The sequence below is a fragment of the Bos grunniens genome, chromosome 22 (genome assembly GCF_055505025.1).
Source record: "Bos grunniens cultivar Pamir isolate PY7600 chromosome 22, Bosgru_T2T1.0, whole genome shotgun sequence".
In the NCBI taxonomy this organism is placed as follows: Eukaryota; Metazoa; Chordata; class Mammalia; order Artiodactyla; family Bovidae; genus Bos; species Bos grunniens.
The window spans coordinates 48,550,050-48,574,709 of NC_141186.1; the positions used below are offsets into that span (position 1 = coordinate 48,550,050).

The window sequence follows — 24,660 nt, forward strand, 5'->3', positions numbered from 1 at the left end:
ATGGCGACGGACTTCTTGCGAGGACCCCAGCGGTGGGGCTGCCCGGCGGCGCCTGCTCCGTGCGACGCCCTCGGGGTCCGAGCGGCCGACGGGCGGGGGTCTGTGGGGCTGCGCGGCGGCCGCCAAGCTAGCGGGCGGGAGGCATTGGTCCGGAGTGCAGGCGACGCGGGCGGTCCGGCGGCTGGCTGAGCCCCGGGGCCTGCGGCAGGGGCGCTGAGCTGGCGGGGCGGGCCGGGGTGCGGGCAGCGGCTCCTCCTCCTCCTCGGACTGCAGGTAAGGGCTGCTGCCGGCAGCGTCCGAGGGGAACGGCTGGCCGGAATCCCAACGCGGGGTCTCGGAGCCTGGGCGGGGAGCCCGCCGAGCGTGTGCTCTGCGGAACACCAGAATTTAGAGGGGGACTACCCCAGAACCCTTCATCCAGAGAAAGGGTATCCTTTCGGGGAGGGGTTCTTGCCGCCCCCTTCGCACCAGGGTGGCCAGCTCCCGCCCGGGGAGCCTCTAGGCTGCTCGGCGGCTGCTCTAGCCCCTTCACAGACTCAGACCGCCGAGGATTCAGCCTCTCTCTCTCTGCGGGTGTCTCTCTCAAAAGCTGAGGCCCTTCTCCGTTACTCTGAGGAAGGTGGAAGACCCACGTTGCAGAGAGAAACTGTTGTGGGAAACCTGGGCCGGGGTGGGGGGGGTCCCTACTGGTTCGTTGGCCTCTATGTTGTGTTGCGCGTCAGAGTCACTCACAGACGCTGGGATTCTGGGCACTCCAGGGGCAGGTTGATGTGTGTGGTTGCTGCCCTCATTCAGATCAGATCAGATCAGTCGCTCAGTCGTGTCCGACTCTTTGCGACCCCATGAATCGCAGCACACCAGGCCTCCCTGTCCATCACCAACTCCCAGAGTTCACTCAGACTCATGTCCATCGAGTCAGTGATGCCATCCAGCCATCTCATCCTCTGTCGTCCCCTTCTCCTCTTGCCCCCAATCCCTCCCAGCATCAGGGTCTTATCCAATGAGTCAACTCTTCACATGAGGTGGCCAAAGTACTGGAGTTTCAGCTTTAGCATCATTCCTTCCAAAGAAATCCCAGGGCTGATCTCCTTCAGAATGGACTGGTTGGATCTCCCTGCAGTCCAAGGGACTCTCAAGAGTCTTCTCCAGCACCACAGTTCAAAAGCATCAATTCTTCGGCACTCAGCCTTCTTCACAGTCCAACTCTCACATCCATACATGACCACAGGAAAATCCATAGCCTTGACTAGACGAACCTTTGTTGGCAAAGTAATGTCTCTGCTTTTGAATATGCTATCTAGGTTGGTCATAACTTTCCTTCCAAGGAGTAAGCGTCTTCTAATTTCATGGCTGCAGTCACCATCTGCAGTGATTTTGGAGCCCAGAAAAATAAGGTCTGACACTGTTTCCACTGTTTCCCCATCTATTTCCCATGAAGTGATGGGACCGGATGCCATGATCTTCGTTTTCTGAATGTTGAGTTTTAAGCCAAGTTTTTCACTCTCCACTTTCACTTTCATCAAGAGGCTCTTTAGTTCCTCTTCACTTTCTGCCATAAGGGTGGTGTCATCTGCATATCTGAGGTTATTGATATTTCTCCTGGCAATCTTGATTCCAGCTTGTGTTTCTTCCAGCCCAGGGTTTCTCATGATGTACTCTGCATATAAGTTAAATAAACAGGGTGACAATATACAGCCTTGACGAACTCCTTTTCCTATTTGGAACCAGTCTGTTGTTGCATGTCCAGTTCTAACTGTTGCTTCCTGACCTGCATACAATTTCTGAAGAGGCAGATCAGGTGGTCTGGTATTCCCATCTCTTTCAGAAAGGCTTTGGCATAGTCAATAAAGCAGAAATAGATGTTTTTCTGGAACTCTCTTGCTTTTTCCATGATCCAGCAGATGGTGGCAATTTGATTTGGTTCCTCTGCCTTTTCTAAAACCAGTTTGAACATCAGGAAGTTCACGGTTCACGTATTGCTGAAGCCTGGCTTGGAGAATTTTGAGCATTACTTTACTAGCGTGTGAGATGAGTGCAATTGTGCGGTAGTTTGAGCATTCTTTGGCATTGCCTTTCTTTGGGATTGAAATGAAAACTGACCTTTTCCAGTCCTGTGGCCACTGCTGAGTTTTCCAAATTTGCTGGCATATTGAGTGCAGCACTTTTACAGCATTATCTTTCAGGATTTGGAATAGCTCAACTGGAATTCCATCACCTCCACTAGCTTTGTTCGTAGTGATGCTTTCTAAGGCCCACTTGACTTCACATTCCAGGATGTCTGGCTCTAGGTCAGTGATCACACCATCTTAAATTGAAGAAAGTAGGGAAAACCACTAGACCATTCAGGTATTACCTAAATCATATCCCTTATGATTATACAGTGGAAGTGAGAAATAGATCTAAGGGCCTAGATCTGATAGATAGAGTGCCTGATGAATTATGGAATGAGGTTCGTGACATTGTACAGGAGACAGGGATCAAGACCATTCCCATGGAAAAGAAATGCAAAAAAGCAAAATGGCTGTCTGGGGAGGCCTTACAAATAGCTGTGAAAAGAAGAGAAGCGAAAAGCAAAGGAGAAAAGGAAAGATATAAGCATCTGAATTCAGAGTTCCAAAGAATAGCAAGAAGAGATAAGAAAGCCTTCTTCAGCGATCAATGCAAAGAAGTAGAGGAAAACAACAGAATGGGAAAGACTAGGGATCTCTTCAAGAAAATCAGAGATACCAAAGGAACATTTCATGCAAAGATGGGCTCGATAAAGGACAGAAATGGTATGGACCTAACAGAAGCAGAAGATAGATATTAAGAAGAGATGGCAAGAATACACAGAAGAACTGTATAAAAAAGATCTTCACAACCCGGATAATCACGATGGTGCCCTCATTCATTAATCCGCAAATACACCCCGCAGCTTTTGTGTGTGTGTATGTGTGTGTGTGTGTGTGCGCAAGATTCGGCCCTGACCAACAACAGGCCCTTGCCTGCCTGGAGCCCAGAATGTGTCAAGGGCGACAGCCACGTAACCCCAGAAGTATAAACCGGATTACTCTGGGGTAGCGAAGCCCTGGATATACGAGAGCTCAGGGGAAATGTGACAATGCGGGATTTGAGGGAGGCTCCCTTAACTGCTGAAAGCCAAGTAGTAGCTAGCCAGATGAAGAGGTAGAGAAAGTGGATGTACACCCTTCGTACCTTTTCCACCTTTCAATCTGGTGGAGACTAAGCCCTTTCCCTCGTATGTAGCCATAGACATATCACTCTGTTTATCCTTCTTTAAACGCACTTTACAGGGTAGCAGTTGCTGTAGATACTTTATGGTATTTGATCTATAAAGATAATTATGGGAAAAGGAGACTGCTTTTGTCAGATTTGATTTCAGAGAGATCCCCCATTGGAATTTGTTTCCATGATTATGTTTAAAGATGATGTTCCCTTTCAGGGCTGAGAACCAGCCTTGCTCCTAGATTAACAAGATCGTTCAACAAGTATCACATATCTACTGTCCTTTGCCAGACATGGTTTTAGATGGCAAGGATACACCAGTATACACTTTCCCTGGAGTCACTGTTCCCAAAGATCAGGGAAGACAGAATGAAGAAACAAATCAAATAAAGGAGATAATGTCATAATTGAAGAGGGGGTGGTAAGCTTTATTGATGGTCTCTGAGGGGATGGGTAAGAGGACCAAAAGGTGACCTTGGTCTTCTGTAGTCTCAGCAAAGCCAGTTTGAATGGAAAAAGTAGAGCAGAAGTCTGGTTAGAGGAGGCTAAAGAGAGGACAGGAGGAAAGAAACTGGAGCTGGAGACTTTCAGTCCTTTCAAGCTTTTTGTGTGAGAGGGAGCAGAGAAATGGGTCTGTGGGTCTACTGGGATTTGAGAAGTGGTGTCTTTTTTATTTTTTAATTAACTGGAAGATACCAGAGCATGATAATATGCTGCTGAGACTGTGTTCCAGCAGAGAGGGAAAGAGTTTGCTGTTGCTGCACCAAAGAGATAGGTTGCAGAGCGTGAGTGGAATGGCCTTCCATGGGAGTGTATAGCAATAGGAGGGAAAGCAGAAGAGACCACTGAGAATGTGGGTACTAGTGCATGTAGCCAGCAAGTTGAAAAACATAGTGTTCTTTCCCCCTAAGGTTTCTTCACCCATATTTCTGGGAATGGCTGCCGTGTGTGTGTGTGTGTGTGTGTGTGTTGAGTGATTTGGGAATGTGAAGGCCTTATCATTTCCAAACAAAATATTAATTTCATAGTGGACAAGTGAATATCACTCATCAAGTTTTACACAGTTGTGTACTCTAGCAGAAATATAGTCAGTGTTTTTGCACATCCTGCATGTACATGCAGTTTGGCTTTGAGAATTCTTTCTACCCAGATCAGTGAATTCCATTACCAGGAATCGCACCAGGAAAGGAATTATGGATCAGACACACTCCATAATAATTGGTATTTTGCATGTAGATAAGCATGGAAGAGTTTTTGGAGCAGATGGTTTCTGCCATGCAAATCTACTTAAGTGCATCAAATACCTGCTAGGATTGTGTTTTTCTTCTGTCTGGCCAGTTGCAATAGCACAAATACTCGTGCCTCTTGATCAGGATACTCCCTGTAAGTAATTGTTGCTGGACGTTGTTGAGCTAAACCATTGTCCTTTATACTGTTCATTAAATGAGATTCATTAAAGTGAGATTGTTTTCTTCAGTCTTGGTGGAAATTGGCTCCAAGCAGGCAGACAATAGAACTGTCTGAGGAGCCCCCAGTCTGCCACCTTCTATAGGTCAGGCTCAGTCCTCAAGAGGAAGTAGAGACACATAGCTCAGGGTATATAATGATATATATTCTTTAGAGAGGAAAGCTGTTCATATAGTATACTTTACATGTACTGCTTTAGAAAGAAGAGTGAGAGAGAAGGAATGTGTATTTTTGAAATTTTAATTGGACGGTACATGAATCGGCCACAGGTACATGTCCCCCCGGATCCTGAACCCCTCTCCCACCTCCCTCCCTATCCTATCCCTCTGGGTTGTCCCAGAGCACTGGCTTTGGGTGCCCTGCTTCATGCATTGAACTTGCACTGGTCACCTGTTTTACATATGGTAATGTACATGTTTCAATGCTATTCTCTCAAATCATCCCACCCTCGCCGTGTGTGTACTTTGGGAGTCTGAATTATTTTCTCCAAATTTGTAATCTGGCCTGTGATTCCCAATTTTTTTAAATAGCCCTTCAATATATTTTTCTTCTTTTCAAAGGCCTTTAGAAATGAGTTCATAGAATACAGTTTGAAACAGGTGGTATTTTGTACCAATGAGGTTGACCTCAGTTTACTTGATCATAGACAACTAAGGTAAGTCGCTTCAGTCGTGTCCGACTCGGTGCGACCCCATAGACGGCAGCCCACCAGGCTCCCCCGTCCCTGAGATTCTCCAGGCAAGAATACTGGAGTGGGTTGCCATTTCCTTCTCCAATGCATGAAAGTGAAAAGTGAAAGTGAAGTCACTCAGTCGTGTTCGACTGTTAGTGACCCCATGGACCACAGCCTACCAGGCTCCTCCGTCCATGGGATTTTCCAGGCAAGAGTACTGGAGTGGGGTGCCATTGCCTTCTCCGATAGACAACTCAGTCCCTGTCTAATTAGGAATTCTAAGTAGAAATTCATTCAGAAAACGTTTCCATAGTGGTTAGACCCCTAGACCCCTAAATTCTACCAGGTATTCCTCCTGGTAGAATTTCCTTTGTTTTCGTCTAGTGGCATATGGTACACAAGGCTGTAAGTTATTGGAAATATTTTATTATTTTGACTGCCATAAAAAATTCAGATCTCAAGTTGGGTTCTTGGAAACTGTTAATTGAAAACAAGTTTCTGGCAGAATATACCATATATTCACTTGTTGTTTCTGTCTGAATAAAAGCGTAGGCGTTTTGATGGCCACTGTAATGTACCTACTGACTTTGGGGGCTTGTTTTTGTTTTGTAGGGTTAAAAACTAATATAAGACAGAAGAGAAAGATGTCATTTCGTAAAGGTACGTTCTTTCTACAGTTGTTATTTTGTTGTTGTTGCTGAGTCACATCCCACCAGGCTCCTCTGTCCATGGGATTTTCCAGCCAGGAATATTGGATTGGGTTGCCGTTTCCTTCTCCAGGGGATCTTCCTGACCCAGGGGTCGAACCCGGGTGTGTGGCATTGGCAGGCAGATTCTTTTCTGCTAAGCCACAGAGGAAGCCGTGTCTTATCTTTTACTGGGTCAAAAGGTGAAGAGATGTAATGTGGGCTTTCTCCTCTGTGTTTCAGTAAATATCGTCATCCTGGTCCTGGCTGTTGCTCTCTTCTTACTGGTTTTGCATCATAACTTCCTTGGTCTGAGCAGTTTGCTGAGGAATGAGGTTTCAGGTATGGGAACCCTGACTAAAGCCTTGCTGCCTGTTAAGGACCTGGAATTCCCTGTGTCCCACATTCTAAGTTACATCACTAGATTTCTGCTTGGCCCTACAGAAGCTACTAACGACTCTGAGAAAGGCAGGTTGCGCTCATTGTGCTCTAGCAGCGTGTCCCCTTCTCCCTGCTGGGCAGTTGTTTGCTAAGCATTTGATCTCACCAAAGATTCCTTTTTACCAAATTAGAATCCTTAGAGAAAGGAGCCACTATACGCTGTTATCTGCAGACATTTCAGTCGGGCAGGGCTTCAGAAGGTGACAGGTTAATGTTGCTGGTGTTTGATGCCTACTTTGTTCACAATTAGATTGTCAGTCTGGTCACCTGTTACTTTCCTTTAATATGTGGAACCATATCAGCAGGATTCTAGTAGTAAAACAAAACCATAAAACCTCTTCAGCTGATTTAAAATATCATTGTTGTATAACTCTGCTGCCAGTTATTTTAGATTGGTTGTTCATATTGCCCTGCCTTGGTATTGAGAAATGTTTGAGGCTTCAGAAGCTTTGTCAAAAATAATTTTTGAATTGTTACCCACCATCCTTGACCAGAGCATGAAAAGACCAATAGCTTTCCCTTAACTTTCACTGAATGCTCTGATAGCATGTTTTATAATAGCGTATATATATGTATGTGTGTGTGTATGTATTTACAGAAAGTAATGCATGCTCCTAATAGTAGGAGCATTTATTTTTTTATTTTTTTTTTTAGTAGGAGCATTTATAAACCGCATTCGAGTTCCATGAGGGCAGTTGTGGCTGGTACATAGGAGGTGCTTAATAAATATTCATTGAATAAATTATTTCACTGCCTAGAGATAACTATGAATATTAAAATTTCCCCTATCGTCCAGTTTTTTTCCTGTGTACTTTTTCCATATAGTTGAGATTATACTATATATTAATATAAATTACACATGACATGATTTTTCACCTAATTATATCCTAAGTAAGTCACCAAGACAAAACTCTTCAAATGTAAATTTAATGCCACATAGTTTACTTTTTGCTATAGGAAAGTCATTTGGTACAACGACTTTGAGATTCTTTTTGATGGCAACCCCACAATATGAACGTGTTACAGCACACACATGCATGTATGTATTGTCTATCTGCCCTTCACAGTGGTAAAGATTTAACTGTTTTATTCATGGCTGTAACCCCAGTGCCTAGATACTGCCTGGCACATAGTAAGTGCTTAGTGTTCAGTGCATGATGAATGAGTCGATGAATGGACATACTATGAAAGGCAAGAAGGAAGGTTTGCAAAACAATACTCGGAGTTTCTGTGTGTGATGCATTCTGATATTCTCTAAGTCGCTGTTCTGTTCCAATTCAGAAACTTGTTTTCCTGCTCACATTCTAATTGTGACCCACTAAATTACTTTCATGCATACTTCTCGGACACGATTCATGGTTTGAAAAAAAACTGTTTTTTAGTCTGTTTCTAGGTTTTCATAGTTGTAAATAAAATTATGACTTTTGGTTCCCTCTCAGGTTTTGTTCTTAAGAGACACAAGGGAATTACTGGGTCAGAGGCCACGTACCTGTTTAAGGCTCTTGATACAAATTGCCAAAATACAGTCTAAAAAGATCCTGTTATATTCCTACCAGTAGTGTATCATAATTCCATCTGCTGCCTGTTTTTTGTTTTAAATGCTTTTCCAAGGCCTGGTGACATACAGGAAAACACAGTTTCTGGCCTGTGTGGCTCACATGTAATGAGACAGACTGAGGTGTAAGTAGCATAACCCTCAGCTAACCTCTTTTCACGTGTTGGGATCTGTATGAAAAGCTCTGGAGATTTATCGTAGTACCTTCCTTGTGTGCGTTCTTTGCAGATTCAGGAATTGTGGGGCTTCAGCCAGTGGACTTTATCCCAAATGCTCCCCAACGTGTGGTAGACGGGAGAGAAGAGGAGATTCCTGTGGTCATTGCTGCATCTGAAGATAGGCTCGGAGGGGCCATTGCAGCCATAAACAGCATTCAGCACAATACTCGCTCCAACGTGATTTTCTACATTGTTACACTCAATGGCACAGCAGACCATCTCCGGTGAGCTCTGCCTGCCTTGATGGCTCTGCTTCTAGGGGATACTCTAAGAGCAGGCCAGCTGCCAATCGAGTAATTTTTTTTCAGTGTTTACAATCATTTTTCCTGTGTAATTATTATACCACATATAAACTGCACATTTTTTCCAAATGATTGTACCATAAGTACGTCTCCATGATAGCAGAAACATGTAAGCAACTTGTGCCAAGATGTGAATCAACTGTGTTTCCTATGCACGTTGTTAAACTCAAGCATTTTTTTTTTTTTTTTGGTAATTAACTTCCTCAATGAAGGAAGCACTATGTTGACTTACATTTTACAAGTTTCTTATTTCTAGAACATGCTCTTGAGTAGTTCTGGTCTAGAGTTGGAAGGGACGGGAGAGCAACAGCAAGGTAGAATGGTGAAGTGAGTATAGACCTAACCTCTGGGAACCTGTTTCCTCATCTGTAAGTATTGGGTGTAAATATCCAACCTAGAGAATTGTTGTGGAGAAGGCAATGGCAACCCACTCCAGTACTCTTGCCTGGAAAATCCCATGGACGGAGGAGCCTGGTAGGCTGCAGTCCTTGAGGTCGCGAAGAGTCGGACATGACTGAGCGACTTCACTTTCACTTTTCACTTTCATGCATTGGAGAAGGAAATGGCAGCCCACTCCATTGTTCTTGCCTGGAGAATCCCAGGGATGGCGGAGCCTAGTGGGCTGCTATCTATAGGGTTGCACAGAGTCGGACACCACTGAAGTGACTTAGCAGTAGCAGAGGATTGTTGTATCAAGTAAATGAAAAAAAAATATATGAACTACCTACCACATAATAATCGCTCAGTAAATGATCCTTAGTATTATGATTTATAGAAAACCACTCTGATGGACAGTCTTAAATGTGTTTTGAAGATGCTTTGACTTAAGATTTACAAAGTTTATTCCAAAGTTTTGTCTAATAGGTTAATAGTGGTCAGAGTTCTGTGCCATTCTTCATGGTTCATGTTTTTTGTGAAAGTTGTTATGAATAATTTTTCCATTTTTAAAAACTTAAGAAACCATCTAAAATAGAAACAAATATTGCATTAAAATAGAAATATCCACAAAATGCTGATCTGAAATGGCCCTAGGAAAAATGTGCTGGACATCTTTAGGGAACACTGACTTCTCACAGGCAGCACCTTAGACTCAGGTAGAATTACTGTCGTCACACTCAGTGAGTGTATAGGTTAACAGACTGATTCACCCCCTATGTTGATAACTAGCTTTCACTACCATCATACCTTGACTTATTTTCTTCACTCATGTTATTTGGAGGGACAGAAGTTGAACGATCCATGTGGCGATGGGATCATCTCAATTCCATAGTGAATTTTGTACAGCAGTTTTAGTGTCAGAAGAGTGATCAAAGTATGAGCCTTTGGGAGCTCTGTTACCATAGAATCTTGGTTCAGGAAGGGACTTTAGTGGGAAAACTCACAGATGAGGATACCAGAACTCAAGAGGTGAAGGGAATTGAGGACACCTGTTTGGTCCTCAGGATTTCTCTTGCATTAGGGTCTTGGAAAGCAGAGAGACATGGCTATGATTTGGGACATTATTACTTTAAACTGATATTTGGTGGTTTATTTTCATCAGGTCCTGGCTCAGTAGCAGTAACCTGAAACGTATCAGGTACAAAATTGTGAATTTTGACACTAAACTTTTGGAAGGGAAAGTAAAGGAGGATCCTGACCAGGGGGAATCCATAAAACCAGTGAGTTCCATGCATCCTTGTTTGTACTTCGTAGTACTAGGAAATGGCTGGAATACCTGCATAACTGGGCACAGTGCACAGATTATACTTCCCTGGGGACCAAGTCTGGAAGTTCTGAGACCTTTGGCTGTCTTCTCTTGCATGGATGCTGAGAGCATCCTGGGAATTTCTAGTAAACAAAAGCACGGCCACTTACAAATCCTGTTTCAATGCTTTCCTTTTCCAGTTAACCTTTGCAAGGTTCTACTTGCCAATTCTGGTTCCCAGAGCAAAGAAGGCCATATACATGGATGATGATGTGATCGTGCAAGGTACTGAAGAATGTCACATCATTGCTGCTTTCTGTCCACTGTGGGCTATAGTGTTTGTCTTATGGTTATCCTGTAAAAGGTCATCTTTCACTTGAAAATATGTGGGTTATTTTCAAATATCTTTTGATACTGATTTCTAACATAATTCCACAGTGATAACGGACTGTTTGATTTTAATACCTTTAGACCATGAAATTTTTGCACCTTGTTTTATATCCCTGGATATGTTCATGTCTCCTACTTTACAGTCTATGGGAACTTGAATAGAATTTGTATCCTACTGTTGTGTGAAAATTATATACAAATCTTAATTGCGTTGAATTGGTTCACACTATTTCTCAGGTCTATTCTATCCTGCTTCTCTGTATATTTATTCTATTAATTTCTAAAAGTTTGATATTGAAACTCCAACTAAAAACCTTAATTTACCTACTTAAAGTAGGAGGAATTGGAATCTTGGGACAACTTGCAGCCTGAATCTTAACTTTCTTTCAGGTGATATTCTTGCCCTGTACAATACACCACTGAAGCCAGGACACGCAGCTGCATTTTCAGAAGACTGTGATTCAACCTCTGCTAAAGTTGTCATCCGTGGAGCAGGGAACCAGGTAAATTATTTATTAGACCTCGTGAATTTACTGTACTCCCCTTTTAGCTACATTTTATTCACTGGTTATTTCATTCTAAAACTCAAGGCTACTTTCCTAGATTGGTTTATGGATTTGAAAACCTAATTCTCCTTGAATATCCGGCTTTATAATTAGGTCCTATTGTCTAACTTGCGATCCCAACTCTCACTTCTAATTGCTTTATGTAGAGCCCTTTGCTAATTATCTGAGAAATCGTAAGTAAGAACAATGATTATCAAATTAGTTTGAAGCAGTAAATATATTATATATCCCAATTGTGTTTTTAGTACAATTACATTGGATATCTTGACTATAAGAAGGAAAGAATTCGTGAACTTTCCATGAAAGCCAGCACCTGCTCATTTAATCCTGGAGTTTTTGTTGCAAACTTGACAGAATGGAGAAGACAGAATATAACTAACCAGCTGGAAAAATGGATGAAACTTAATGTAGAGTAAGTTATGTAACTGGCCTAGCTCTGAAAACTCTTGTATCTCAACCCCGACAGTCTTGACTAACAGGAATTGTTCTCTCGCCCACCCAGAGAGGGGCTGTATAGCAGAACACTGGCTGGCAGCATCACAACGCCACCCCTGCTGATCGTGTTTTATCAGCAGCACTCCACCATCGACCCTATGTGGAACGTTCGCCACCTTGGTAAGTAGGTAATTAACCAAGAGCCTAAGCAGTCAAGTGTCTACTAAGGACCACCCTCAGGAATGGACTATATTGTTTCCCTTAAGTTACCTGCAGTCTTGTGTCTGATTAGTACAATGATTTGGCTCTTTTTTCTCTAAATGTAAGGTTCCAGTGCTGGAAAACGATATTCACCCCAATTTGTAAAGGCTGCCAAGTTACTCCACTGGAATGGGCACTTTAAGCCATGGGGAAGAACTGCTTCATATACTGATGTCTGGGAAAAATGGTATATTCCAGACCCAACAGGCAAATTCAGCCTAATCCGAAGACATGTGGAGATCTCAAATACAAAGTAAACTACAAATTGTGCTATAAGTATTTCTCAGGAAATCCTGGAAGACAGTGTGTGTGGGAAGTAACACTAGCTAGGCTTCAGTGCCTGTCTTCAGCAACCCATGGAAAAAGGGACATTTCAGCTGGGTAAAGGATAGACTGTCCCATTTGGCAGCCAGCTTCCCAGACAGACTATAAATATGCCTCCATCTGCCTTATCAAGTGTTCGCTTACTGATGGTGCTGACTGACCAGAGGTGAATGGACTTAAGATATGGTTGCTACAGACAATTCATCACTGCTACTTGGTTTTAATTTTGTGACCTGTGTAAATAAAGTGAAAACTACATTTTTCAATAGGTATCTGCTTTAACTTTACTTCTATCTGCTCACTATTTAAGAGATGTATTTTTATAGAATTTAGACACTTTCTAAGTTGCATAATTTTTTTTAAATGAATATATTGTTATATACATACCTACAAAATTTACATAGCTCATGTCATAACCACTAACTAACTGGTACATCACATGCAGAACAGCTTAGCAGTCTGCTCACAATGTTAAAATCCACCACCAACAAAAAACTACAGGACAAGGCTTTATTATACATAATCTGTACTGAAGTCATAAACATCATCTTCCTCTTCAGTCATTTTATCCAAGACAAAAGATGGTGCAGACTGCTTATCTATATTGGAAAGAAAAGAGATTTTTTTTTTTTTTTTAAAAGTAAAAGTAATTCTGTATCATACTTCTTTGCTGGAAGACCTTTCCACCCAACTCACCTGCTCGAGACTTCTCAGGCAGTGTCTCACAGGCCTCTTCTGCGGGGGACATGGCTAAGCTCTCATCCTGTGGGAGAGAAAGATAGTATTGGTAGCCCTTGCCTGCTCACTAATCCAAGTTAATTATGTACCCAGAAAAAAGTGTCTGGAAGTACACAGTAAAGGATGTACAAAATCAAGACTAATGATTGCAAGCCTTAAACCTAAGTCATGAAATAGACACACTTTAATTTCTATTTCTTTCTTTAGCCCCTTTGCATTTGTTGTGTATTTTAACTCTAGAAAACTTACTTTAGCTTAAACAACTCACGCATGACATACTTACATCACCTTCTTCGTCAACAATTCCCTGATCCGTCTTGACATCTTCGTAGCTCTCCTGCTCCTGCTTCTGTTTTTTCTGTTTTAGCAATTCTTCAGGTATGTCCTTTTCATCTATCACTCCATTTGTCAGACCCGATGACTGGAAAAGGATGCTACTGGCTAAATGAGGGCTCTTGATGGCTAGGAAAAGTAAACATAGCCCACATAAACAGACAAGACCTTCACTGGCCTGGCAGCTGATGAAGACAGCAATTTAACACAAGCCATGCTTACCTTGTATGCTGTGTGCATTGTTCTTTTCCAGTTCTTCCAGATCAAAGCCCCATTTCATGTCTGTCACAATGCTCTCATTAAAATGTGGAGGAGGAGTCCAAGATGCAGGGGGATGGCAATAGTAACCTAAGAAAGCACTGATATTAAAAACAAAGTATGGTCAAAAATCAGTTCCTTTCTCCTATATGATCATCCAAAAGCCAACAGAAAGAAGCCTTACCCTGTCCACTCAGACCACAGCACTTTGGCAGCACCTTCTACATTTGGGCTTCCACCTTTTTGGTGCAGTCCTCTTCTCTGAGCAAATGAAGTAAAAAATTCCAGAGAATTTGTAAAGACGGGGACAGTAAATTTCAGTACTACCTTAAAAAAACAGAAACAAAGCTCATTTATCTGATACAGATGAATGTTTTTGTTTTTGTTTTTGTTTGTTTTTTAAAAAGCTTACAATGAAAGACAGATTGAACTCAAGGGAAAAGGGATTCTTTTACCTGTTGGGCATCAGCCTGGGACAGGATGGCGCTAGCAGCCTCCAATGGTCTTACTACCTCAATACTTGCCGGACTTCTCAGAGCAAGTGCAGGAGCAGAGTTAAGTGGAGACACAATGAAACATGGACTGTCTATGATTGTGATTTGTGTGTCCAAGGGGACAAGCTGCATGCACCTGGAACAAGAAAGATGGTAACTGACGGGGCACTAGTTTTCCTGAAGGACAAGGGACAGAACACGAAGCTCAGGGTTGGATTGAACAAACTCAGCACAGTCTGTCAGATCCAGTTTATCATCATTTGCTTCATGTTTATCTAAAACCACTAAAACACACTCCCCTTCCAAAGTGAAACACTATGACCTAAACACAAGCTGCTTCTTGTCAAGTATTTCCCTTCTACCTGGCAGACTTCTATTCACTTCAAGTTCAGGTTTGAATATCACTTCTTCTAAGGCAGTTTTCTCCTCTCTGAACCTATGTGCTCATCTTTCAAACTAGATTGTGGGCAGCTATTCTACTAGATCCATTCTTCCCCAAGCCTAACCGTGGCTGAGTCCCCCGCCTTTCACTGAGTAGAAAAATTGAGTAAATAGAAATACAATATTGTCTCCCTTAAAATAACCAAAATTTACTCATCTATAATGAAATGTTACAACAATGTTACAACAGTTTACCTCGTGAGCCCCATGGATACACCAACACTGCATATCTGTTCTTGCTTTAAGCTATTGATGACACTGCTTTTCCCCACATTTGGGAAACCTACAAATGGGAAATCCACAGATTACAAAAGGCTAATGCTGGTAATTATCCAATTTCTGCTATCTTTTTTTATGCCTGCCTGATTTTTATAGCAAGATCAGAGTTGGATCTGAGCGTCCTCACTTCAACACTAAGACCACTCTTGGTATCTTCATTTCTTGCACAAGTAATGAAAGGGCAGGAAAAGATTATTAATTCAAGTAATCAGAGCTCTTAGAAGCTAACATTACCTATAGTGTTGAGTTGCACTTATTGAGCTAAGATATAAAATACGGTGAACTGACACTCACCAATTACCCCAACATGAATGGCTTTGCCAGAAGTTTTCTGAAAACCTTCAAGAAGCTTCCAAAGGCCTTGTTTTCCAACACAGACTTCACTTTTGGACAGAGCAGCTTTCTTCTTTACCTTCTCAAGTTAAAATCCAAAATGATTACTTTAACACCTTTGGACAAGCCACCAGATAAAACCCAACCACTCTGGCTCCAAAGCCCATCTATTAAAATTGCCACATTCCATTGTCTTTCAGATTATTTCTGGATGAAATCAGAGTTGGATCTTATAAGTTTTCATTTTTTAATCAAGATTTTGTACACTCATCATGTTTCACCCATCTGAAAGAACCACATTTCCCACCACTAAATTAAGGGTACCTTGATACGCTTCCTTTTGTCCTTTTGTTGTGTTGAGGCTTTGAACACCACTGTTGGCAATTCTTTGTTCAAATAACTTAGCCAGTTCTCCAAATTCTCCTTTGGTACCAAATCTGATAGGGATTAGGAATACAATCCTGCTCATTTTGTTGAGATGAATTTGCAAAGTCTAGCAAACTATGTCTATCATTCAGGTTTGCCTTTCCCCAGGTTTTAAAAAGCATCTGAACTGTAAGACTGGGAGAATGTCTGCACCCCAACATGCTTCTGTTTAGCACAATTCAGTACATATACCTCTGTATTTCTTCACTTCTCTGCATTGCTCACCTTTTCAGGATTAAGTCAACTTCTAGGTTACTGTACGAACTTTAGGGCCATGCTTCCGGAATTATACTATCAGGTAGCAACCAAGTTTATTGACCCCCTAGGAGTAATTTTAGTTCTATCCTTATTGTTTCACAGGTTTCTGTTTCTGGGTGTTCCTGTCCTTGCTGCTTAAACCCAGATACATAACCATGTATTTCATTTAAATGCTGCCACATACGGACACTGTGCAGGTGTGGGGAATACGGCACTCTGCCATCATTTCCTATGTGAAATATACTGCACAGTAGCTGAGTCTAGAAAGGTTACACTCTTATTATGAGCCCAGCACTGTCTTTGGCAACAAGAGCTCGTGCATATGCACTGGTCCCACTGAGGTCAGAGTTGGATCTTACGAGTCTTCACAGACAGTAAGACTGTGCAGATGTTTTCCTCATACCTCATCAGTGCATATGGAACATAAAGAGCCTACCCTTTTCACCTACCTGATTTATTTAATACGAGTACCAGCTTTTTCTGTCCACCCCGGATGATGGCTTCTTCTACCTGGGGACACCTGCAACCAAGAGGATCTCTGGCATCCAACACCTCTAGCACAACATCTGAGGCTTCAATCACCTGTCAAAGCAGAAGCTGTCAGAACAGCATCACTCAGTCTGGCACCACCCTCCATGTAAGTACACTGGCTCTGTCTTTTCAATAGAGTGAGCTCAGAGGTGAATCTCATGTCTGTGTTCACCATTCCTTACATGACAGACACAGGTTTGTTCAGTGGCCTCTGAACAGTGGATCTCAAGAGTGGAAACACTCCCACTATCTAAAAATGCAACCTCCCCATTCTGAATCATGTAGTCTGAGAGATCCTTATGGTCCTGCCAGGAGCTGCTGAGAAACATAGCCAGGGTCTCTTCACGGGAGGGAGTGAGCTCAGGAGAATAAGGTCTTAGGGATGGGGGTGCTACCCCAAGACACCCTTGACCCTGCTCATGTAGGTTTTGGCAGAGTATTTGACAATCTTTTGTACTACTAGAGTAGTACTACTACTACTTTAAAAGCCCATGTATCAACATGTTATTTTAACACCCAATGCCACGTCTATAAATCATGCTTATGGGCATCTGTTTCTCATGCAAAAAATTAAAAGCACAAGAATATTTCTGGGGACTTCCCTGGGGGTCCAGTGGCTTGGACTCCCACTCCCAATACAGGGGGCTCAGATTCAATCCCTGGTCAGGGAACTAGATCGCATGTGCTACATCTAAGGATTCTGTGTGATGCAACTTAGACCTGGTGTGACCATACAATGGTCACAGGGACTATGGCCTCCCCCCCACCTTTTTTTTAATATTTCCTTCAGGTAAATGTAACAGACCAAGCCAACTTGCTGAAGAATTCTTCCAGCTCAAGAGAACTCTACTCCCACTTCTATAAAGTTGGTGTCAGGAGGAAAAAAAGATGATTCTTAAGTCTTTTAAACTTCACAACCACTTTTAGACACTAACCTAGACTATGATACCTTTTTAAGTTCCTGACAGTACAGCCTCTTTGGATTCTGTTTGCTTGTCTTGGCTTTCTTAGCTTTGCGTTGCCCTAATTCCTGGGGGATAAAGTCAAGGGAAAGGACACAAAATTAGAAGGTCAGTAGATGTAACTCATTTCCACTTTTCATGACTGTAACCCCTACCTCTGTTACAGGTTCTGTGTTAGATAGCTTAACATCAGGGTCAGTTTCAAGTTTTCTTTTCTTGTTCCGTTCGTTTTGCCTGTCAAGTTTCTGCTGCTGTTTCAGTTCTTCAAGCTGTGTTCAAGCCACAAGAGAAATGCATGAGCCAGTGACTTGCTGTTGTAACTTTACACACACCCACACACCACTTGTTGAAAGCGTGAGCTAATACATCTTACCTGCTGTTTCCTTAGCTCAGCTTCCCGAAGAAGAGCCTCCTTAAAAGGAGCACTGTTTGGAACTCCTGGGTCTTTCCTAGGCTTCTTTCGACCCCGTTTTTTAGCCTCTTTCCTCAACTTTCGATGGTGCTCTCGAACCTACCATAATGGTATTTTATCAGTTTACAGAAATACTAAAGAGAATTCCAGTGAGTAGCCAATGTGGCTGCAGTTTACATGTCACTGAATTATTTCTACTCCCTAAGAGCTTGCACCATATCCGACCTCTGTTCTAGTTAAACCTCCATTAGTGAAATCATACTAATGTTAACCTACATCTCTGGGGCAGGAAATCAATTTAGCCTCTTCCAGGCTTCCCTGGTAGCTCAGTTGGTAAAGAATCCACCTGCGATGCAGGAGACCTGGGTTCGATTCCTGGATCGGGAAGATCCGCTGGAGAAGGGCTAGGCTACCCACTCCAGCATTCTTGGGCTTCCCTTGTGGCTCAGCTGGTAAAGACTCCGCCTGTAATGCGGGAGACCTGGGTTTGATCCCTGGATTGGGAAGATCGCCTGGAGAAGGGAAAGGCTACCACTCCAGTATTCTGGCTTGGAGAATTCCACGGAGTATATAGTCCCTGGCCTCGTAAAGAGTCAGGCACGACTGAGCAACTTTAAGTTTCACAACTCTTCCAAGACTTACCTTTTTTTGGATTTTATACCGCTTGTGGCAAGTCATGCGTTTACTTGCTTTCTTTAATTCTACAAAGTAACACATCACAAAAGGATTAATTTATTTACTGTTTTTCAAAATTTTATCCATAAATGATCAGTTTGGTTAGCTTTTGATGACCGCGCTTTAGGTCACATCCATTTTTACATTAACTGGCTCTGAAACATAATTTAATAATATTGTGGGGCGCGTGGTAAAAATAATCACGGACCAGTCAAGTCCCAGAGAATCTAACTCAACAGATTCGTTGTAGATCCAACTTCCCTACTTCCACCTTCTTAGATTAGACTGGGATCGTACACAGGAGCGTATAACCCCAAAACTGCCACTTCCTGTCAAACAGCACGAATCACAGAAGAAAATCTAACAGTGCGTGTTTAAACCTGGCTCAGACACTGGGTCCTCATGACTCTCAGGCCTGATCTTCATCCTTGGGGCCCAGACTTTCTTGCTGCACACAAGACCGCGCGGCTCACGTGGGGCCTTCCAACCCTTGGTTCTAGACGGGATCAGGGAGACGGAGTATCCTGGTGGGTTCATCGACTATCAGACACAAACGCCCCCTCCACGCCCGCCCCCTGACCACACTCACTCGGCCGCTTCATAGTGGAAGCCGAAAGAACTGCGCCCGAAGTTACACCAGCGCTTACAAAGTACAACGTGTCTCTGCAGGCGCCACGTGCGAACTGAGGCCTCCGCCGAGCGTCACGCACTCACGCTGCTGCCGTAAAGCGCGTGGCCGCTGGCCCGTGTGCGCGCGCACGCAGTGTCGTGCGGAGCCGGGTTCGCTCGACGGCCGCGGAACTGGTTTTGCGGCGGTACCGGGAGGGGTGAGGGCGGTGAGGGCGGCGGGTGCTGGAGCGACGGCAGCGGCCGCGGCCGGAGGAGCAATAGCAGCAGCCGTGGCTTCCACGGGGCGGGGCGCGGCGGTCGGCGGCCGGGGCTGCAGGCGGCGGAGCGGCTGGGTAAGGCCGGGCCCGGGGCGGGCGGGGCCGCTTCCTCTCGGCCGACTGCCGGGCCTTTGTGTGGGCCCGGGCGGGCGGGAGCAGCGGCGGAGGCCCCGCCCCGATGGTGGGGACGCGCCGGTCGGGCCGGGAGCGCGGGGCGTGGCCCGGCGGCGGGGTTTCGGGACAGGCCCGGCAGCCTCGCCGCACCTGCCGCCAGGGACAAAGGCGCGCCGCGGCCCGAGAGCTCCCAGCGCCCCGCTTTCCCGCCCCCCGCGGCTGGCCGAGCTCCCGTCGCGGGCAACTTCAAAGCTGTCAACGTTTCCCTTAGTTCCCCGTGCCGGTGACAGGTTGGGAAAGTCTTACATTTCCTCAGCAGTTAAGGGCTTCTTTTTTTGTTGTTGTCGTTTCTTGACGGTTCAGACACAAACTCGCCTAGTAGATGTTTTTTTTTTTTAATACTTTCCAGATGACTGTTCGGACTGAGTGTTTTTTTAAATCAGTGGGAGTTGTATTTGTCATGGAGGGCAGATATAATTTTTTTCCGTGCAACACCACAAAGATTCGAGGTTTTAAAATTGTGTACATTTCTGGGTTTTAATATTTTCCATCTCAACAAAATTTTTTTATTGAAAAAGAAGCATAGTTTCGTTATTACAGGATAGATATTGGTGACTTAAAGGTGAAGAAAGATAGGCAGAAATTAAGGAGGAATCCTGAAAAACAAATGACGAATACACGGTATAGTGAATATAGAAATTATTACTACGACTATAGGAACATGTGTTGGAGTATAAAGCATTACTGTTAACTTGTTTTCCAGCAAATTATCCCTCCTCAGTGATTTCTAGGTTTTTTTTTCCATTTAGTAGTGAGCTCTTTTCCCAAGTACAATTCAGAAGCAAAGTGGATTCAATACAAAAGAGCAGTATATTTCTGCTTTTACGTCTAAAAATTGAAAGTTATTTTTTGAAAAAGTATGTCAAATCAGTAACAGACATTTGTGGATAAATAGAAGGGTTTGACCTCTTGGGCTTTGGGAGTGTCCGAAATACCTAAAGTATTAATGTTCTATCCAAACCCCTAAGATTAGTACATTGCTGTATCTGTGTGATAGGCTAGTCTCAAGACTTCGAACATCATGTGCGGGAATGTTGATTCAGGAATATTCTCTAAGGCAAACACAGGCTGCAACATAATACATATAGTTTGTTCACAGGAAAGTTTTTTAAAAAGGCAGCCAGGCATAGAACAAATACTGAAAGCTGAGAACGCTATCTGCCTACAATACAGGAGACCCAGCCGGGTTGGATCCCTGGGTTGGGCAGATCTCCTGGAGAAGGGAATGGCAACCCACTCCAGTAGGCTTGCCTGGACAATTCCATGCACAGAGGAGCCTGGTGGGCTACAGCCCTTGGGGTTGCAAAGAGTCGGACACGACTGAATGACTAACACACAGCATTATAAGTGATTTTTTCCCCAAGATTATTGTGTTAAAGATAAGTTACAGCACTAAGAATCACTGGAAATACAGGAGAGTAGTAAAAGTCTATAAACTGTCAGAATACACCATTTGGCTATACTGAGTAATTTTTTCCCGGTTGCACATTGTAAAGTTATTCTTTACTGTCCACTGTAATTTATCATTGGTTGTTAGATTTTGGACATGTGACTGTAATCAATGCCATTTAAAAAGTTGTAACTAAGCTTCAGAATCTATTCCTTTTCTCTTTATAGAAAAATAATTGCTGAATGGATGCTCACAAGCCTTTTAAACTACACAAACTTTTTTTTTTAATATTTTACTTAAGTGCACTTTTACTACATTTGTTAAATAGATTAGTTGATCACTGAAACTGTGCTATAAGTCAGGTGACAAAAATGGATAAATTGCTTTTCTTGTGCACAAGGGAGAATGAAATCCTAGAGTTAAGTTTTAACATTTTTGTTGCACTTTGATATTTCAGAGGCTTCCCTTGTGACATTTCAAAATGATTTCATGTACATTCATTGTCAAAACAGTCCAAGGGAGATATGTACGCTTTGCATGTGTGCTCACTCAGTCGTGTCTGATTCTTTGTGACCCCATGGACTGTAGCCTGCCAGGTTCTTCTGTCCATGGGATTATCCTGGCAAGAATACTGGAATGGGTTGTCATTTCCTTCTGTAGGGGATTCTGACCCAGGAATCGAACCTGCAGCTCCTGTGTCGGCAGGTGAATTCTTTACCACTGAGCCCTGATATATACACTACTGTTTTCATTTTAGAAATGAAGAAACAGATCTGAGAGGTTGTGACCCAGCCTCAAACAGATCATTAAAGAAGGAAGACCCGTGTCTCTTATTAGTCTTCACTTCTGAGCTCGGGTCTTGTTGCTCCTCCCACCCACCTGGGCACATTGCTTTTCTTGCCAGACTTTCAAAGTACATGTTAAAATGCGTTCTTTAAATGACAAAATATTTGAAAATTATACTTAAGTTGACTCTTTTTGTTGTTATCAAAGTAAATTAATGATTGGAGTTATTTTGGACAATATATGGTCTAGACTATAATCAGTCTTGAATATTCATTGGAAGAACTGAGGCTGAAGCTGAAACTCCAATACTTTGGCCACCTAATGCGAAGAACTGTGTCACTAGAAAAGACCCTTATGCTGGGAAAGATTGGCGGTGGGAGGAGAAGGGGACGACAGAGGATGAGGTGGTTGGATGGCATCACCGATTTGATGTACGTGAGTTTGAATAAGCTCTGGGAGTTGGTAATGGACAGGGAAGCCTGGGGTGCTGCAGTCCATGGGGTCGCAAAGAGTTGAACACGACTGAGCAACTAAACGGAACTGATACACACAGAGAGAAGGAAATGGCAGCCCACTCCAGTATTCTTGCCTGGTAAATCCCGTAGACAGAGGAGCCTGGAGGGCTGTGGTCCGTGGGGTCGCAGAGAGTCGGACATGACCGAGCGACTAACAGACACACAGCATACACCACGCCCTCTCCCCCGCAGTGATTTACGTTTTTTGTTATTTGATTTTCAGTGAGTTATTTATAAAAGTAATTTTGACCTTCTCCCAATTGGTTGAAAGGCTTTAAAAAAAAAAAGAAACAACCTTTCTAAATTTGTGTGTAGTATCTTTTCAATGCTGATAGGACTTTTGGAAAGAAATGTCTCTCTCTGGATTTTTTTGGTGGGGAGGAGTTTACCAGACTGCTCACCATAAGCCATTCTTGGTTTGTTCCAGCTTGCTAACAGTTGGTGTCTCATGTGAGCCTTTCACATGTGTTCATGCTCCATTCCAGCTGTGATTGAACTCTGCTCTTATTGACTAGGGGGCAATTGGGCAGGCATGCTTCGTTCCTGGAATTGACAGTCATTCCATGTGAGTAAAGGGGAACCTCAGTGAGACATCTTTAAGCATGTGAAAAGCATTTGGTGTTACAATGGAAGGAATATCAGATACTGTTAGTGCCTGAGCCTTTGCAGAAGTTTGGTTGGTGCAGGAGAACTGATACACTTATTTTCTCCAGTTCTCTTATCTTTCTTTAGCAGTTCTGCTTGAATGTTTTCTGCCTATTCGTAATCATTTTTACTCCTTTTGACCCTTCTTTTTATTTCCCCCTTCTCTGCCTTGTTCTTCTCTTTCAGTTTTGAATACATTAACATTGAATCAGCACTTCTAAAGCCCTGCTTTCTCCCTGTGGCTTCACTTGGCCTTCAGACATAATGAGGAGACTGGCTTTTCGAGGAGCTGGTTGTGCTCTGGTAAAGCTGGTAAATTACTGATCATCTACATCCTTTCCCTTTTCTGTCCTTTGGCTTTTCCCTTCTACCTTTCTTAAATTTTGTTATCTTTTTCATAGAGTCCTGCCTTATGTTCATCAGATTCACTTGAGTCCTTGTCATAGATTGTTTATAAAAGCTTGGTCCTTAGTTTCTGCGTCTTACTCAACTGAGGCCACTTTATCAGCCTTTTATAAAACAAATAAAAATCAACAAAACTTGGCTGGCCTTGGCCTAAGTCCTTTGAAGCCTTAGCCAGTTGTAGCCAATTGCAAACTAATACACTGTATAACAAACTAAGTCCTAGAGGAAGGAACCGTATGATATTAGACTCAGTTTTTAAACACCATGTGGGCTGTAGTTCAGGGGAAGAGATGAGAGACTTCTTTTGTTTGTTAGTTGGCTACCAGAATTTTTATTTTGTTGGTTTGTTTTGTTCCTGTTTTTTATTCCCTGCAAATCCCTAGTTTTTCTCTCCATATTACTGGCAACCCATTCTTTCAGCTGCTGGTGTCTGTTTCCTGAAATTGGATGTTGATAAGAGACCCTAGGATCAGTGTTTTCTTTTTTATTTAGAGAAAGACCTTTGAAATTACAGTATCCTATTTGATACTGTTGTTAAATTGTATAAGCATTGTAGGACTTTCTTGGGTATATATCCTTTCCCTCTCGATGTAGCAGGTCATTTCAGTGGTTGCATTTTTTATGTTATAGTCAAATATATATAGTAAAGTTGTGTAAAGATTACTTAGCAGCCTGCCTAAAACTAGAGCAAATATTTACATGTTTCTGGGAGGCCAAGGAGGACCTAAAATCTCATTTTTGAGGTATTCTTCCAGATCTTCTACTGAAATGTAAAGTAGTGAGCTCATGGGGATAGAATACCTCAAAGAACTGAAAAGGTTAGTCTGAATTGACAGAAAAATTTCCAAATGGAGTTTTGCTACTTTAGTTAGCATAGGTATGGCAAGTTGAGTGTTTTCTGGGTTATGTCTTGTGAAGCTTTCCTTACTGAGTGGAGAAAATTTATTTTCAGTGTGTTAATTTTAGGGTACATCTGAAATGCTAGAAGGTCCTCTATCCCCCTACTCTTTTGCCACAGAGTCTGCTTCTGCAGGTCTCCCCCCGACACACACACTCATCCTGGCCTTCCTAGAAAGTGGTCATAATCGTAAGGAACTCTGGGGAAAACAGATGAGGCTGCTCACTCCAGAGCTGACCTCCTTAGGGTCTCTGACCCTGAGGCAGTATGCCAGCACACCATTATATGTGGGTGTACTGTGTTATGTAGATTTTCAAACTCCATTCCAGGGTAAATTTGGGGCCAGAAGTGGTTGTCATTCAAAATTGGTAAATACAGATGAGTATACTTTTGCTGAATTTGTCCCATCCAGTGGAAAGTGTAGCATTCTGATAAGTGAAGGGGCTAAAGCAAGGTCTAGGACTTGCATTGAAAAAGCATAGTTAAGCTTCTTTGCAACAGTGAACATATCTGAAACTTGGTAGCAGGTGGCCAGCTGAGGGCTTGGTGGCAGAGCATAAATTTCAATTTAAGAACATGGCTAATTCTTCTTT

At 42.9% G+C, this 24,660-nt stretch overlaps 3 protein-coding genes and 3 non-coding genes across 76 annotated transcripts in view; 2 read left to right on the forward strand and 4 right to left on the reverse strand.

Annotated features, from left to right (window-relative positions):
- The first annotated feature begins 8 nt into the window (after nt 1–8).
- Nucleotides 9–12,493, forward strand: GLT8D1 (glycosyltransferase 8 domain containing 1). 2 transcript variants are annotated; one of them, XM_086367677.1, is made up of 10 exons: nt 9–273; nt 5,978–6,025; nt 6,295–6,393; nt 8,276–8,489; nt 10,108–10,225; nt 10,452–10,536; nt 11,032–11,144; nt 11,453–11,619; nt 11,710–11,822; nt 11,970–12,493. In XM_086367677.1, the coding sequence occupies exons 2-10, from the start codon at nt 6,010–6,012 to the stop codon at nt 12,158–12,160; spliced, it is 1,116 nt and encodes a 371-aa protein (XP_086223803.1). In that variant the 5' UTR covers nt 9–273; nt 5,978–6,009; the 3' UTR covers nt 12,161–12,493. The 2 variants fall into 2 exon arrangements, with proteins under 2 accessions (XP_086223803.1, XP_086223804.1); XM_086367678.1 differs by lacking the exon at nt 9–273 and adding an exon at nt 5,251–5,347.
- Nucleotides 12,494–12,723: 230 nt separating this feature from the next.
- Nucleotides 12,724–19,068, reverse strand: GNL3 (G protein nucleolar 3). Of its 21 annotated transcripts, none has more exons than XR_015151579.1 (15): nt 19,015–19,068; nt 18,335–18,393; nt 17,654–17,791; nt 17,436–17,549; nt 17,268–17,348; nt 16,237–16,369; nt 15,428–15,540; nt 15,065–15,182; nt 14,687–14,774; nt 14,012–14,186; nt 13,741–13,879; nt 13,521–13,657; nt 13,249–13,427; nt 12,924–12,990; nt 12,724–12,826 (listed from the first exon to the last, which is right to left on the reverse strand). XR_015151579.1 is itself a non-coding variant. In XM_086367663.1 (15 exons), exons 2-15 carry the CDS (start codon nt 18,368–18,370, stop codon nt 12,741–12,743), a joined length of 1,608 nt encoding a protein of 535 aa, XP_086223789.1. In that variant the 5' UTR covers nt 18,371–18,393; nt 19,015–19,068; the 3' UTR covers nt 12,724–12,740. The 21 variants fall into 21 exon arrangements, 6 of the variants coding, with proteins under 6 accessions (XP_086223789.1, XP_086223788.1, XP_086223787.1 ...); XR_015151578.1 differs by having other exon boundaries at nt 13,521–13,646; nt 15,065–15,185; XR_015151577.1 differs by having other exon boundaries at nt 15,065–15,185.
- On the reverse strand, nt 14,246–14,322 carry LOC147348410 (small nucleolar RNA SNORD69). Its single transcript, XR_015152004.1, has one exon. It is a non-coding gene; the product is annotated as a small nucleolar RNA SNORD69 (small nucleolar RNA).
- On the reverse strand, nt 15,309–15,390 carry LOC147348411 (small nucleolar RNA SNORD19B). The gene has a single exon (XR_015152027.1). It is a non-coding gene; the product is annotated as a small nucleolar RNA SNORD19B (small nucleolar RNA).
- LOC147348412 (small nucleolar RNA SNORD19) lies at nt 16,117–16,193 on the reverse strand. The gene has a single exon (XR_015152003.1). It is a non-coding gene; the product is annotated as a small nucleolar RNA SNORD19 (small nucleolar RNA).
- A 113-nt stretch (nt 19,069–19,181) lies between the features above and the next one.
- PBRM1 (polybromo 1) overlaps nt 19,182–24,660 on the forward strand; it is a 106,794-nt gene continuing 101,315 nt past the window's right edge. For 11 of the 50 annotated variants that reach the window (XM_086367558.1, XM_086367582.1, XM_086367592.1 and 8 more), the window contains exons 1-2: nt 19,182–19,329; nt 22,951–23,076. In XM_086367558.1, the coding sequence (XP_086223684.1) occupies nt 23,029–23,076 (48 nt within the window). In that variant the 5' untranslated portion in view covers nt 19,182–19,329; nt 22,951–23,028. Of the gene's footprint in view, nt 19,330–19,467; nt 19,659–22,546; nt 22,685–22,950; nt 23,077–24,660 lie in introns of those variants that run through there. The other 39 variants (XM_086367566.1, XM_086367597.1, XM_086367598.1 and 36 more) reach the window with 10 other exon arrangements.